Genomic DNA, 17,144 nt, shown 5'->3' with positions numbered 1-17,144 from the left:
AAAAAAAAAAAAAAAACTGAATTTTTAATTTTCCCACTTATTTACATTAGTTGAAAGTGTGCCCTCTTGTGGACTATTTAGTAATTTTCACGTAAAAGGCTTTTCCTTTTATATTGCATACTGAATCAATTGTATATCACATATGTTTTGGTCAGAAGTTGAGATCTAGATCTTAATTTTATAGTTCTTTAAAACCTAAACCTCATTTGGAAATAAACAGTCATTGTTTGATTTTGCATTTCTAATACGATTGTATATGAAACAGTCATAATTATAACAGTTTCAACCTGTATAAGGGACTTGGAGACAGGCTATTTCTTTTGCAGTATAAAAGAAGATGAGAAATTTTGTTTTGGTGTGTTGGGGGTGGGCTAGGAATCCAAACAATTCATAGATGCCCTTGGAAATTTCCTCTGTAGCCTCTATGTACAAATAAATTTATAATAATGAAATTCCAGGACACAGGACTATGTTTTTCCTGAGGTAGTTTGTAGTTTTGTATAGTTTGGTACAATTAAACTTTGTGTAACTAACTGCAGGCCTCTGCAAATCCATTTCACTGTATAACAAACTGGGACTAAAGTTATATGAAGTTTTATTAAAGTCAGTTCATAGAAGTATATACTTTTACTCATTGTTTTATTTCTCAGCAAACGTGCACATATTTTATAAACTGCTTTTGAGAAACCCTACATCTCAACCTTATTTACTTAGTGGTAACTTTTCTTTCTCTGCATAATAGTACTCAGCAGTGTAAATATATCCTTCTAATACATGTTATAAATATGTGATACAGCTACACTGTTGGGACACACATATACCTTATTGGTATCCAGCATGGTGGCTGCAGAGAGCTCAGGGTTCCAGAAGCAAAGCAAGTGTCTCAAGAGAGTTTTAGAACTTTGCTTTATTTTGCATTTTAAAAATTTATTGGAAGTAATTTGGAACTTTAGAAAAGCAGAAATGTTTCAAAGAAAGTGAGAATTTTTACAGTGCAACTTATTGGGAACTTTTGTTTTGAACTAGAATTTGAGGAAGATCCTTTCAGAAGTATCTTAAATAGCATGTGAAAAATCTGTTCTTGAATAGCAGGCAGGGAAAAGGAATCTGAAGGTGGCTTGACTGAAGTGAAAGGATTCTGCTGGAGAGGTGCCACTCTCTAGGGACTCACTGACCTATTTAAAATAGTTAAAGTAGTACCACATAGATTTATTTGTTTACTTAACCTGTGTAGCTATTTAGCATTTATATCCCACCTACTTCCTAAAAGGATTTTAGGTGGTTTATAATGTTAAATGTAATATAAACTAGGACAATAAAAATATTAATTTAAACTTTTAAAAAATTGTTTAATGTGAGAAGGCTGAGCAAAGGGCAAGGAGAACCTTTCCATTCTCGCCCCCAGAAATCTTGCTCCTCTCTTACTAAAGCTTTCAATCATCTCTCCAAGTGGTGGCGGGGCAATTCTAAGGTCTGACCTTAGTTCTTAGCATAGTATGTTAACAGATCTACCCTTAGTTTCCTGGCCCACCAGGACTCTAGCAAACTTTTCTGTTACCCAACAGGTTGGGCTGCAGCCACCCTATAACAAGGTCTGAATCTCAGCCTTGTGAGATGAGTATGCTTTTCCAAATTCTTACTTTCCTCAGATATTTTCCCGCCTTAACTCCATGGATGGTAGCTGCTTCCTGTATTTGCCATTCCTGTATTTTGTAGAATCCTTTTTATACCTTCCAGTTAACCATTTTTTACTACTTAATAATTCTATATATTAAATTTTTCCTGCTCAAAAACAGTGTGTGTGTATGTACATATACACATATATCTGTGTGTGTATATATATATGTACTTAGTTTTAAGCCTTTCCTCCACCACCAAAAAAATTAACATTAGCAAAGAAGGTGTTAATTAGTTAAATATTCCACATATATGAAATTTCAGTTTATTCAAAATAGTGTTATAATCACACAAGGTGACAATAATAGTATAAAGAATGCTGAACTGGAGATCAAACACTTATATTCTAGTCTTGGCTAGTGAATTGCTAGCTCAGAGACCTTGAACAGACATTTATCTTCTCTGAAGAACTTTTACTGTTTGCTGTAGGTTTATCTTTTTTCCATAGCAGTGTAGATGTTTCTCGGTTTTATGTCCTTTAGACAAACATAAGAATGTAAGATTTGGTTAGCAACACCTAAGTTCAAATCCTATTTCTGCTGCGTGCTGCCTGTTTAGCTGTAGACAGAGTTTTTAGGCCCTGAAACTTAATTTTTGCATCTGTGAAATAGTAATAATCTTTATAGTCCTTTGATATTGGAATGATTAAGGAAAGGGATATATAAATATCTGACACATAACAAGTGCCAAAAAAAATTTCCCCCACAGCGTTACTTTATTTCTTGCCTATCTAACCTATTATAATGTAACTGTTATCAACCCTCAGTAAATCACTTCCATAACTATAGCTATAGTTCAGACCACTTTTGTCACATTGTGAATTTCCAAATTCCTGCTTTAGACATCTCCAACTAGATATTACACTGGCATTTTAATCTGAACAAGTCCAAAGTCACACCATGGTTACATGTAAGTACTGCAGTATTCTAACAGAACTTTCTGCTTCCATCCTCTGTCTCTGTCTCTTCCTCCCCCACCCTATCTTCCTAATCACTATTAAATTAGTCTTAACTGAAAGCTTAAGGATGTGAAAAAAGATATCAACATTATATAAGAAACTCCCTTGCAGGCTCCAATTGACCTTTCTGGCGATATGCTCTAAAGTGTTTGTGAATATACCTTGCATGTTATATTAGTCTTCAGCACCTAGCTCAGTGTACTTCATAGAAGATGCTTAACATAGGTAATTATTTAAATATTCAGAGAAATCTATGTACATGTAGCAGCAACAGGAGACTTACTAATTTTTTTATTTTATCATAGTTTATATTACTGTTTTCCTGAATCATAAAGTAATATTCTAATCATAATAAAAGTCCAAGGATACTGATAAAAATACCACCAAAATAAGAATTCCCCAACATCTCAGAATATACCTGACCCCTAATCATTGTTAAAGGTTTAATAATACTCTTTTTTTTCCATGCATAGACCATCATTTTTATGAAAATGTGTTTTAAGGAAAAGTATTTAGCTTGGTTGATGAGCTTATGATGTGCACATTGATATTTTTGATTAGCAATATATCTTTAATATCTTTTCTTGAATTTTAAGAATCTTTGTCATTCTTTTTTATTTTAGTGCCAATTTGTGGAGAGATTAAAATATAGAATCATCACTGTAAAGTTGGTTCAGGCTTTAATTCAATGATTCTTTCTCTTTTCTGCCTCTGAAATATGTACTCCCTTTACCACATTCTTGTGGCCAAACTCAAATTTTAAAGGGCAGAGGATGTTTCCGTCTTGTTAACCATTGTACTTTGCTTGCCTAGCATAGTGTCTGACACAGTAACATAAGATAAACATTAATTGGATGCGTCATGAAGGACTAAATATTTTAGAAATAGTATGTTGTGTTGGGGTGCCGCTTACAACTCAGGGGGTACTTACAGGGTTGAATGAAACTGTTATATAACCTGATATAGCATTTTAAACTGTTAACTATTAAGCATAGTAAAAGGAAATTGCTTTAGTTATGTAAAGACAAGATGAAGCAGATTTTTCTGGAAAACAACACAAAGTAGAGTTTAAAGCAATTTCAATTATTAAATTACTAAGACATATTGAATAGTTGTTATGGGAAAAGTTACCAAAATCATGTCTTACATCCGTCATGTATTTAGCTCATTATTAGTGTATTCAAAGATGGAGGAAATAAGGGGTTTGTGCTTGGTAAGATTTATTTGTTAAAATGTCATTGTGCAAATTTTGAGAAGAAAGGTTATGAACTTAGCATAAAAAATATCATGGTGTTTACTTACTCATTGTAATCTTGTATCCAAAACTGATTTTCCTCAAAGTGAATTTTGCTTTCTGCTCAATAGTTCAGATCAAGAAGAAAGAGTAATTGAAATGCCATAGAAGTGTGAATCACATACTAAATGTGGTTATAAAGTAAGGAGCCTAACTCCGTAAAGCCAGAGTCACCATACTTCACTGTCACATGGTACAGTATACTGACTAACGTTCTTTTAAACTGGATGTTTCAGTCAACCTGTAAAATAATATTTAAAAAAGAATGAGACAGATCTGCATAAATGAAAGGTTTCCAAGATAATATACATGGCAAAAGCAAGGTGCAGAAGAATATATAATAAATAACATCTTGCATTTAACAAACATTTACTACATGCCCAGCACAATTCTAAGAACTTTACACATATTATTTCCTCTTCACAGCAAAATTTAATAATAATTACCTACCTCTTGTATCAGAGATGAGGAAACTGAGGTGCAGAGATTAAATACGTTGTCCAAGGTTGTGTAATAAGTGGGGGAGCTTGGATTCAAATACACAGCCTAATTAATCTCTTTGTTTCTTGGCTGTATATTTTGAGTATATTGATTGTGTATGCATAGTAATCTCTCATGGATGTACCATCATTTGTTATACTAATAATATTGTTATACATTTTAGTTGTTAGTTTAAGTGTCCATGTACCAGATAGCCTGGGTTTGACTCCAGCTGTATGACCTTAGGCAAATTATTTATCTTCTCTGTACATCACATTCTTCATCAAATAGAACTGTAGTATTAGCACCTCAGGTTCATATGAGGATTAAATGAAAGTACATTAAAGTGTTTATAACCGTTTTTATTACATAGTAAGTGTATTTTTTAGTCACTAAAATGTAGTAAAATGTTGTGGGAATATCTACATGTGTATGTTTTCAGCATGTATATGATTATTTCTTTAGGATATATTTCTAAAAGTGAAATTGTTGAGAAAAAAATATGCATGTTTTTAAGGCTTTGGTTATAGGGTGCAAAGTGGCCCTCCAGAAAATTTATCTACCATCAGATAATAAGAATGCCTTCTATTCCAAATCTGTCCCAATTTTAATATTATTATAATCCCTACTGATACTGTTTTATTTGCATTTCTTTTGTTTGCTTGAGGAAGTCGTAAATTTGGTAGTGAAATTAAATGAAGAACTAGAGTCTTTAAAAATCTTAGCAAATGCTTAAAAGTTCCCTTCAGACTCATTAGAATGGGCTAAATTGATAATTTACTATAATATCTTACCCTAATTAAGCATTCTTTTAATTAAACCTCAAGCCATTCTTAAATTTAGTTTATAAATGATTTCTCACGCAATGTGTTTTATTTGATTTAGTTCTTAGTATTACAACAGTTAGATTTTTTTCTGCTTTCTGTCTCCAGTATTTATTTCTCCTACCTTATGATTTAAGTAATTGTAGGTGAGCAGGCCCAAGACTGTGACTTGTAATACTGTGGTGAAATATATACTGGGATGCCAAATAATTATTTATAATAGATCTTTCAGAAGTAGGAATTATTTGTATTGAAAAAATGCCTTTCCCTCTATTTGTTTCGAAAAGACTCCTGTTCTTCCTCTCTTCTCCCAAATCTATTTAGTAATGCTGTTAACTTTCTGAATCACTCACTATGTGCCAGGTGGTATGTCAGATGATACATGTGCATTATTTTATTTTATTCTCATCACCACTTAGGAGGTGGGCTACTTTCCTCACTCTTCCATTTTTTCAAATCAGCAGCTCTCAGATGGCTTTGCCTGGTGACCCACAATTTAAAAGACATTTTACCTGGACTCACAAAGCACTGTGCAGTATACCCTATATTTCTATTCCCTCCATTCCTTTCAGTGTTCAACCCACTAAATTTATTTTATAATCTACTAATCAGTAACCAATCACAGATTGTAAAGCACTACCTTAAGTGACAGTTTTAAAGCCCTCATTAAAATCTTCTTTACAGTTTGGTTGCTGTTTCATTCTGGACACATGTCAGCTTCAGTTTTACAAAAAACAGTATACTTTCACAGAGCCAAGCAGTCCAAAACATTATTCAGTCCAGAGCCAAAAATGTCATAGCTAGTTAGTTAGGAGTGTATTTGTTCATGTTTAGAAACCTAGGAACACTATTTCTTGATGGACCCTGGTCACCTTCCAACGTAAAGTAGCAACATTTCCACAGATTACTTACATTTGTTAAAAGCTGTGACTTTAGCTAAAATTGTGACCTCATTTCTACCAAATTCCTCTGCTGTTCTTCAAAATCGTGGATTCCAGTGGTATTAGCCATAGTTCAGCAGTGAAGATCAGATGTTTTTGTCAGTAATCATCTATCAACATGTAATTAAAGCACTTTAAACCAAGTAAATATTGTTGCTCTCCCGCCCTTTCCCCTTTACTCCTAGTATTTAGTTAACATCAGTATTCAGTGCATTTTTATATCACTGTGAAAAGCACAATCTTGTGGTTAGGCTTATTAATCTTCTAGCTCATATATGGGTAACTAAATACATAGTCATTTTTAGGCTAAAAATCCTAGCCTGGGGTTGGATCTGCTCTATTTGTTACTCACCTGGGACTTAAGAAAACAGTCAGGTAGCCCACAGTAGAATCCTCTAGCATATTACTCTTTTTAGGTTCCTAGCCTCTGAGTTAAATAATTAAATACAGTCATTTGTTACTTAATCTGCTTGAATATGGCAGTGTACATGTACAACAGTGAGTTGTATATGAATAACGATATTTTTGTGATCTGTAAGTCATTTTCATTCAATGATTTATTTCCATTAATTACTAAGCATAAATTGGAACTTCCTTATTAGTATAAATTTATGAAAATTCATTGTGTTTTGGTGACCTTTATCAGGAAATTTTAAATTCCAGCCAACTTTTAAAGTGTTTCATGTGACTGCTAACTATGTTGCATTAAATTTCTTTAGTAATTGTTAAAGAATCAAATTAATAATTTCAAAGAGTAGAGTCCACAGTGTAGCAAATGGACAAATATAGAATAGCTAGTAGTGATTATAGCTTTCCTATATTATTTCCTGTGCCTTTTCCTTTCAGTGGGCTTCTACTAGAAATTTTGTCAGTCATTCACCAAAGGAAAGTAATGTTTTTTCCCTTAGCTGGCAATTGGTAAAGAATGTACATATAAAGGTCTTTAAACTGTAAAGAAAAAAGAGGAAATGATTACCACAAGGACAAGATAGTTAATACCCCTAGAAGGAACCGGAATGCTAGCCTTTTGGATGGTGGTTCTATGGATGCTTACTTTATAACTCTGTTAAATTCTGTGTGTGTGTGTGTGTGTGTGTGTGTGTGTGTGTGTGTGTGTGTGTGTACCTGTTTAATGTGCTTTTGTTCAATAGATCTTATATTTATTGTACCTGTTTAATGTACCTTTGATCAATAGGTCTGATATTTATAATAATCATGTTTGGGGCAGAGGAAATTCTTAATTTTAACTCCCTGTATAATTATACATTAAAAAAACTCTTATTTGCAATGTTGCATTCAGACATATAAGTAAGGGAAATTATTAGTATTATGTCATTTGAATGTTTGACGTTTACAACTCAAAAACTTAAGAGGTTCTCTTAAAAGTAACTGACTAGCAAATACAACCTTTAAAAGATAAATATTTAAGCTTTTTAAACTGGAAGCTACAATTCAGTTTTCAATCTTAGCTCTATGGCTTAGTTGATGTAGATTTCCATTGCTGATTAATTTGTAAAGTAAAAGTAACTTAATGAAAGTGTACTTTCGATTAATGTATACATTGTTAAAATATTATCTACTTACAAAAAAGGGTTTACCAAGTACTGTTAAAGGAAAGATAAATGTTTTACAAGCCATATGTTGAAAATAAGAAGAGAAAAATGTGGAAATGTGGGGGCTTTGAACAGAATAACAAAGTGTTCAGTTTTACAGAATGTCTTCATATGTTTTTCTGTGTGTATAGAGAGAGAGAATTCCATCATGATAAATACTAAATATTAAAGTCATTAACATAAAGTTAAGTCATTTGTATGGGGAACATTAAAAATGTTAACACGTCTTTGTCCTTTCTGTGGTTGCATATTGGTTATGTGAGTAATAAGAAACATGTAGTGATAGTTGGAAAGACAAGCTAAGTACATGAACAGTAAGTAACCATGCAAGATTGAAACAAGACAAGTTTCAAAAGATGTCACAAAGGAATATATAATTATTTACTAAAATAATATTGGGCAATAAATGTTATAAGTTCAGAGTAGATTAAGATACTCATTTGGGTGAATTTGAGGTTTCATGAATTAGTGGGAACATGCTTTGGATCTTGAAGAATTATAGGATTTGGACCAAAGTAGGAATGGGCTTCCTAGGTAGGAAGAATGTCTTAAGGAAGTATATAAAGATGGGAATACACAAGAGAGATTTGGGAGAATCTGATTAGATCAGGTTGGTTGGAGAGGGTGGTTTATGTACGATAGTGATAAAAGACACAGCTAGAAAGGCAAGTTGAAGCTAGATTATGAAGTTAAATGTTTAATGTGCTTATAGTGTGGAAATGAATTACAGTGCTTGTCAAGGTTGATCAAGTATTCCTATCTAGCAATCCAGCCTAGCAGTTAAGAAACAAACTCTGGAACCATATTGCTTTGGTTCTAATTCTTGCTCCACTAGTTACTTTAAACTCACTGTAAATTAATTTCCTTTTAGTAAAATGCAAAAAACAATAGTAGCTGTCGTACTGGGTTGTTGTGAGGACTGAGTTAACGTGTGAAAAGCACTTTGCAATTGCTTAACATATAGTAAGTGGTATATAAAAATGATTATTACATAGGTTGAACAAACAAAAGCAGAAATTTTTTTTTATAGTGATTAAGCATTTTCCTGGTAGTCATATATCTGACATATTTCTACAAATAATTGTCTGTTTTGTGTGTTGCAGTGTTTGGGAAATGGGAAGTAATGACAGCTGGCACCTGAACTGAGTACTTTTATAGGCAACACCATTCCAGAAATTCAGGATGAATGGGGATATGCCCCATGTCCCCATTACTACTCTTGCGGGGATTGCTAGTCTCACAGACCGTAAGTTTGGTTAATTTATCTAATTTAAGTTCTACTGTGTGTTAATGATTTTTACAGTGACTGTTCTAAAAATTATTATAGGTTCTTTAAAACACATTTACAGAAATAGCAACTGAAACTGCCCTTTAAAGAAAAAAATTTTGACAGCCTAATTTATCTAACTTCTTAGTGATGTTTAATTTGGTTGTCATGTTCAGTAATCTGTTGGAGTTTGTTGCGGATATCAGCAGCCTGTTTTACTCTAAGGACTTAAGAATTTTAAAGAACATTGCCAGTCTTTTGAGATTTGTTTAATGTAACTCAGTTTTTCAGAGATTCATTCATTTGTTAGGCATTTGTAACTTTAATTCTTAGTCCTTGAGTAATGATGCAAAAATCTCCCTACAATTTTAGTTACTGTGTCATCCTACCTGAATAAATAAAAGGAAAAAGATATGAGAGGGAAGAGTAGAAAGTGAGAGAATGGCATACTTTTCTTTGTATAGCATTGTGCAAGATTTGGAACTTCATAATAAGGGAGCTAGGAGAAAGTATCTTCAAGAAGTGTTTTTGTCCGTGTTCAGTATCCTCCAAATACAATTTTTCTGGCTTTTGTTTTGTTTTGTGAATTTCCAGTTGGTTTTAGTGGGGTAAAATAGATAACAGCCTATATAGCTTTGAGCTTAGGAAACTAGCATAACTAGTTTATGAGATCTAAATTAACAGGGAAGTGCTGTAGGTGATTGGGTTAGCGTTAGGTAAGAAAACTTTTGTTTTATTATCATTAGTTTTTATTATCACTTTGTTGTAGGTAAGGCATAAATAATTTAGGAGTACAAAATCAGATATACTATAAGGAATTTCTTTTTGGTTTTTCTCCCCATGATCTTTGCTGTACCTCAATATTTTGTCTTTGCAGGAAGCCCTGTTTATTAGGTAATAATTTATTTTCTGTGTTTTTATTAATGAAAATCCTGTTAGTACCTATTGGGGCTGAGCACCATGATAATTATACTGTATAGGTGATTAGAAATTAAGCCAGAAACAGACGCCTGATATTTTAGTTAGCTTTCTTAACTTTTAGACAAATGAACAAATTTCTGTTAGGTGAACAGAGATTAAACAGCTGAGTTTAAGCTACTATAAAACATTTATGTTCTTTTGTTTGCTATTAGAGAATAAAGAGGAGATAATTGTTTAGGAATTTGGAATTTAGAAGAATATTTTAATATTCTTACAGAATTCTATGCTATGAATGCCTTCTTGCTAAAGTGAAATATTTATTTGTATATTCTTAAGCTTTTAAAAAATGTTACTTGTCTGTTTTATGAAGAGTCAGATATTGTTATTTGATTTATTTGTATGAGCGTACTAGTGATTCTGATAAATCTTATAAACAAGAACAAATGAAATTAATGAATTGCTACATTGGAAGTTAGTTTGTAACCATGCCCTTTTCGCTAGTCATTTGTTTAAGAAATGAAAAGCAAGGATGAATATAAGGGAGCTGAATTTTATTCCTAGAGACTAGTATAATCTATTATGGTCCAAGTGAAGGTTTGGGAGTTTTGTAGGGTTGATTGAGGTGTGTTAGGAAGAGGAGGAATGCTTTTTAATAATTTGTCACATTGATATTTATAACTTACTTTTAATCCCAAAATACAGTTAAACACTAAAGAGACTTCTTACAGTCACTCAATTTCTAATAATCTGATTTTATTCCAAATAGTCCTGAACCAGCTGCCCCTTCCATCTCCTTTACCTGCTACAACTACAAAGAGCCTTCTCTTTAATGCACGAATAGCAGAAGAGGTGAACTGCCTTTTGGCTTGTAGGGATGACAATTTGGTTTCACAGCTTGTCCATAGCCTCAACCAGGTATCAACAGATCACATGTAAGTATGATCAATTTTATATCTAATATAAGTAAAAAGTTTTGGCCTAAGAGAATCCGTATTCCTGGTTTTATTTCAAAATTTTAGATACATAGTTTAGTTTTAAAATATATCAGTATCCAAGGGAGAATAGAGTCTTATTGCGATAACAGATTAATGAGATTTAAATAGGCAATTTTTAGATAACTCTGACCTATGTAGCTCTATGGATATTTTGTCAGCTCTTTTGAACTTATCTTGGGGGATCGATCATCTTTGCAGAGATCTGGTCATGAAACTATATCCCTGGCTGGGCGCAGTGGCTCACGCCTGTAATCCCAGCACTTTGGGAGGCCGAGGCAGGTGGATCACAAGGTCAGGAGAGCTACACCATCCTGGCTAACACAGTGAAACCCTGTCTCTACTAAAAATACAAAAAAAAAAAAAAATTGGCTGGGCGTGGTGGCGGCCGTCTGTAGTCCCAGCTACTCAGGAGACTGAGGCAGGAGTATGGTGTGAACCAGAGAGCCGGAGCTTGCAGTGAACTGAGATTGTGCCACTGCACTCTAACCTGAGCGAAAGAGCAAGACCCTGTCTCAAAAAAAAAAAAAAGAAACTATATCCCTTTTTCCTGATATTGCTGAAGTAGTTAAAATTCACAGACTCTAACAGACTATGCTGCTAGCTTTTTTTTGGATTAGGCTTACATGCTTTTCAGGAGAAGTATATAAGAATTCAAGGGCTAACTCCATGAAAGGCTGTTATAGAGTTTGGGACTAAGTTTTCCTAGAATTTACTCTACCATCTAATTATAGGTATGTATTTTCACACAGTAAACTTTTTAAAATAAAATTGATTTAAATTATATAGCATATTTACAATTTTTTGCACAGGTATACCTTTTAAAATTTATTTTTCGGCCGGGGGCGGTGGCTCACACTTGTAATCCCAGGACTTTGGGAGGCCCAGGCAGGCAAATCACAAGATCAAGAGATTGAGACCATCCTGGCCAACATGGTGAAACCCTGTCTCTACTAAAAATACAAAAATTACCTGGGCATGGTGGCACATGCCTTAGTCCCAGCTACTCGGGAGGCTGAGGCAGGAGAATCGCTTGAACCCGGGAGGCAGAGGTTGCAGTGAGCCAAGATCACACCACTGCACTGGGGAAAAAAAAATATTTTTTTCACTACAAAACCAAATCATATTTATAGTAACAACACAAAAATGCGTAAAAAATAAAATTTCTCATTCTTATCCCTTCCTATCCCACCACACAGTGTTACTCATGTAACCTCACATTCTTTATTTTATTTTTTTTTAATTTAAAGATTCATCATGTAGGGGAATGAGGATAAACACATTATAATGGACAGGTGTCTGCATTAGTTGCAGTACATACTTTGGGGACATTTTTAAAGCTGATGACGCTAAGGTGAGATGCTTACTAAATGGATTTTCTAATAGAGAAGCTAAGAAATGATTGGTTAAAATCAGAAAGAAGTATACTACTACTAATATTTTGTCACTCAGCAATATTATTAAATACCTTTTTTTTATTTTTTTTTTTTTTCTCTCTCTTGAGAGCGGAGTCTTGCTTGTCCGCCCAGGGGCTGGAGTGGCAGTGGTCATGATCTTTGCGCTCACTGGCAGCGCTCCACCTCGTCGTGGGTTCACGCCATTCTCCTGCCTCAGCCTCCTGAGTAGCTGGGATTACAGGCCCCCAGCACCACGCCTGGCTAATTTTTGTATTTTAAGTAGAGACAGGTTTTCACCATATTAGCCAGGCTGGTCTCAAATTCCCGACTTCAGGTGATCCACCCACTTCAGCCTCCCAAAGTGCTAGGATTACAGGCGTGAGCCGCCACACCCAGCCTCTAAATCACTTCTTATGCTTGTGCATACTTACTCAGTAGTTTTCACCAAATATTTAAAGATGTAAAGGAAATAGCACACATAAAATAAGGACTTATTTTATGGAGAGCTCCCTTAAGATTGCCCTAGAAATGCAATGAGTCTTATCATTGGACACCATCTTTATAGGTCTTCATGGTTAGATCCAATGAGTAGAACATTGACATGTATAATGTAAAATTAAAACACTGCCTATGCTTAGTTTTATCATCATCTCCATGGTTGTGAATTTAATTTGCTACTTACATTAAAGTTTATTGAAAATTGCTGCTGTGAAGGTATTAAAATTTGCTGTTTGGTTTCCGCTTTCCCCCCACCATGACATTATTTGAGAAAACAATATAAGATGGAAAAATTACATAACCTCTGGGTCTTGTCTTAATCAGTGTGGCAACAATATCTTATTTGTAAGACATTCCCAGAAAGACTCACTCATCTTCAGATGTAAGAAAATATATTCCAATAACAAATATCAACTTTTTGTATAACTATCACTTCTCTACCCTTCCATTATTTTGAGTAGTTTAGAATAGAATATATTTATTTTCTATTTTAAAACTGCTTGGAAATTATTAAACTCTTAGTTCAATAAAATAGTGTTTTGGGCTTTTTTCCCCTGACTGTGTAAAGTAAAATGAAGAAAAAAGAGTGTCCTTAGAAGAATCCCTCTCTGTTATTTTTGGTAATTGTATTTCTCCCAGGGATAGCGTATTTGAAAATTCATAACTGTGGGGCCAGTTGTGGTGGCTCACGCCTGTAATCCCAGCAGTTTGGGAGACTGAGGTGGGCAGATCACCTGAGGTCAGGAGTTAAAGACCAGCCTGGCCAACATGGTGAAACCCCATCTCTACTAAAATACAAAATTAGTTGGGCGTGGTGGCAGGCACCTGTAATCCCAGCTACTCAGGAGGCTGAGGCAAGAGAATCACTTGAACCTGGGAGGTGGAGGTTACAGTGAGCCGAGATTGCACCTTTGCACTCCAGCCTGGGGGACAAGAGCAATACTTCGTCTCAAAAAAAAAAGAAAGAAAATTCATATTGTTGGCCATACTAGTGTGATTTACTTTTATATGATAAATCTTCTTAAGAATCAGTCACCATTTTAATTTTTGATATTTATTTTCTCAATGCCAGAGAGTTGAAAGATAACCTTGGCAGTGATGACCCAGAAGGTGACATACCAGTCTTGTTGCAGGCCGTCCTGGCAAGGAGTCCTAATGTTTTCAGGGAGAAAAGCATGCAGAACAGATATGTACAAAGTGGTGAGTTTCTTAATAACTGAATTCCCATATCAGAACTTGTTTTATACATATTTAAATCCAGGTGTCTTCTTTAACAAGCTGGCCTATCAGGAGTGCCATGTTTATGCCTTCAGTCAAGCCAAGAACAAGAAGGAAACTAAATTGATAAGATTCTTATAGTTTAATATGTAATTAAATTCCTTGAGAATTAGACAAAGCTTTAAGTGTATTTTGTTAAATATTTTGGAATACATCAGTTTACTCAGCTTAAACATTTTTTTTTGTTTTGGAAAATCAGAATTAATTTGAAATAAGTCTTTCATTAATCAAATATTTGCAAAGCTTTTGAACATGTACACCGTAGCAGGTATATAGAGTTTTAATACTGATTGTGATTCTATATTCATGGTTTTCTAATAATTGATTTAATACTCCTGTTGCCTTAGCAACAGAAAATTGGTTAAGTATTATTAAAGAAAATTGATTCATAGTATTATAAAATAATAAAATATTACATCCAACGCAGATATAATTTTATGTAGTCACGGAGTACCTTTGGGTTAAGAGCATTGTTCTGTTCAAGTTTACCGAATTTTACAAGCCCAAGTGCCTGTTTGGCTCTCAAGATTAAAATAGTCAGGGAGGGAATAGCTTAGACAACTTCAGAAAGTTCAACTTTGTTAATTAAATAACTGTATTTAAGAATTTTACCAGCCTGGCTGGTGACTCACACCTGTAATCCCAGCACTTTGGGAAGCTGAGGCAGGTGGATTGCCTCAGGCCAGGAGTTCAAGACCAGCCTGGGCAACATGGTGAAACCCTGTCTCTACAAAAAAATACAACAATTAGCCAGGCGTTATGGTGTGCGCCTGTAGTCCCAGCTACTTGGGAGGCTGAAGTGGGAGGATCGCTTGAACTCAGGAGGTCAAGGCTGCAGTGAGCTGAGATTGCACCACTGCACTCCAGCCTGGGCAACAGAACAAGACCCTGTCTTCAAAAAAAAGAAAAAATAAAATAATTTTGCCAAATCATTTTGGTTTACTTTGTTGGCAGCACTTCCATGATGCTTCCTATTCCATTTCCTTTAAATAATGTTACTTTGCTGATTCTGTATATTTGTGTTGTTTGAATGGTATTTTGAAAGCAATTGCATAGTTGCTATCGATTCCTCAAAATGTATAATGGGGATGCTTCTGACCGACTTGCCTTTTAGCAAGTTGAAGGTAGGTATGCAGGACAGTGCTTTGTCTTCACCAGAACTAATAAGTTAGATTGCAATAGTAGGAGACCGATATAAATAATGGAGGAAGCTAGAGTTATGAATGCTTTCTGGAAAATGTTGGAATTGAAAGAAATTATGGAAAGAGTTGATTGGAAAAAAGACTAATAGACTGGGAGTATTAGGTTACATGAGAATGTGAGTAAATCTAGTATTGGATAAATGGATCTAAGGTTACTAATACTACATTTTGCAGCTTACATTTTGGGTATTTGGGTAGTAAATCACTCTAATAAAACTTTTAGAGTGTTCACCTCTCAGTCACATTTTGTGTTTTATACTACATATACTTGTTTTTTAGTCCAAAACATTGTTTGATTTCTATATACCCTACATTGTAAAAGCATAAACTAGCATTTAAAATTAATCGATTAATTGCATGTTTTTTTTTTTATTAAAGCATTTTCCTGGTGATATATGGCTTTGAAATTTTAAAAGCTGGCTAGGCGTGGTGGCTCACGTCTGTAATCCCGGCACTTGGGAGGCCAAGGTAGGATTGCTTGAGCCCAGGAGTTCGAGACCAACCTGGGCAACACAGAGAGATCCTGTCTCATTAAAAAATAAAAAATAAAAATAAAATAGAAATTTAAAAGTTGATTTTGGGGTTGGTAAGTTTAAATATGAGTCATGCATGTGGAGAAAATTTAATAAAATGCAAATCACTTTAATCATAGTTCTTTGGAACTTAGAGCTAATTGAAAAGGACTATAAGAATATCATTTATCCCTTTTATTTAGAAAGCCATTGCTTTCAAACTAGTAATTCCAGTTTGTCCCAGTGATGACTGTTAATTCAGGGGGGAAAAGCTTTTAACTCCTGTCTCATTGAGTATTCATCTCCCTCCAAAAGAAAAGAAAAGAAAAAAAACCTCCAGCAACAATAATTATAGTAATTAAGCTATTAAGCTATGGAGCAAAACAATTTTGTGCTGAGTTTGAGTTGGAAAAGAAAAGTCAGAAGTTGAAATTTAGACTACATACTTAAGAAAACACTCTTCACTGGTAGACTGAGAGGTGATTTTGAAACCTAATTTCTTTCAGCTACAATCTCTTTTGTAGTACTCTTAGCAAATGAACTTCTGTTTGAATATTTCTGGCGAAAGGCACTTTTGTAACAACAGCAGGAAATGAAATTTGGAAATATAATTTGATGTTTTTTTTTTCATTTTTTTATTTGCAGCTCCCAAAAAAGAGATTGGCTATAGAAATCATAAGAAAATTCAGGGTGTTATTTATAGATTTTTATCTGATTCTGAAATGTCTAAATAAGTGAATTTTTCTGTGTCTCCTGTATAATGAAATGCCATTTGCATAATAATTGAGAAATAATGTCTGGCTTGAAAATAAATGTAAGAACTAGCACGCTATTCTCAAGTTTTTATTTTTTAATCAAATATTCCGTTAATCCCTACTATGTGACAAAGAGTTATTGTGAAAGAAGGAATAGGTACATTCTATTTTGCTTCAAAAGACATTCAGATGGAAATTGCAGGAATTCAAGCTTTTGACCCATAAATAAAGTACTTTGCAAAACCTATGTCTGAACCATAATACAAATATCTTTGTGAAATTAAGTTCCCAAGCATGAGAGGTGTGTATGATAAAATATTCGTGTAATAAAAACTACCCTGAGTCCTGTTGTAGAAGGAAGTGTATTGTGTTAGGTGCGAGGTTAGATAAGACAACTTTTTAAAAAATCTTTTGAATTCTAAGGCTAAATAATAGAATATTGAGTAAGCAAGTAAAATTTTTCAAAATATTATAATCTCTGTTTCTAGTCCTGGATTAGTTTTATGGAAAATGGTGCTGTAATAAAATTGTTCTT

The 17,144-nt window shown here is 34.0% G+C and overlaps 1 protein-coding gene across 1 annotated transcript in view; it reads left to right on the top strand.

The window, feature by feature from the left end:
• Positions 1–17,144, top strand: part of NIPBL (NIPBL cohesin loading factor) — a 202,594-nt gene that overhangs the window by 77,740 nt on the left and 107,710 nt on the right. The window contains 3 exon segments of the mRNA XM_017868906.1: positions 8,891–9,033; positions 10,742–10,907; positions 13,935–14,062. Of these exon segments, the coding sequence (XP_017724395.1) occupies positions 8,970–9,033; positions 10,742–10,907; positions 13,935–14,062 (358 nt within the window). The 5' untranslated portion in view covers positions 8,891–8,969.

The sequence above is a fragment of the Rhinopithecus bieti genome, unplaced genomic scaffold (assembly GCF_001698545.2).
Source record: "Rhinopithecus bieti isolate Rb0 unplaced genomic scaffold, ASM169854v2 scaffold_4911, whole genome shotgun sequence".
Lineage (NCBI taxonomy): Eukaryota > Metazoa > Chordata > Mammalia > Primates > Cercopithecidae > Rhinopithecus > Rhinopithecus bieti.
The sequence above is the reverse complement of the archived record's forward strand: the minus strand, read 5'-3'. Positions and strand labels throughout refer to the sequence as shown.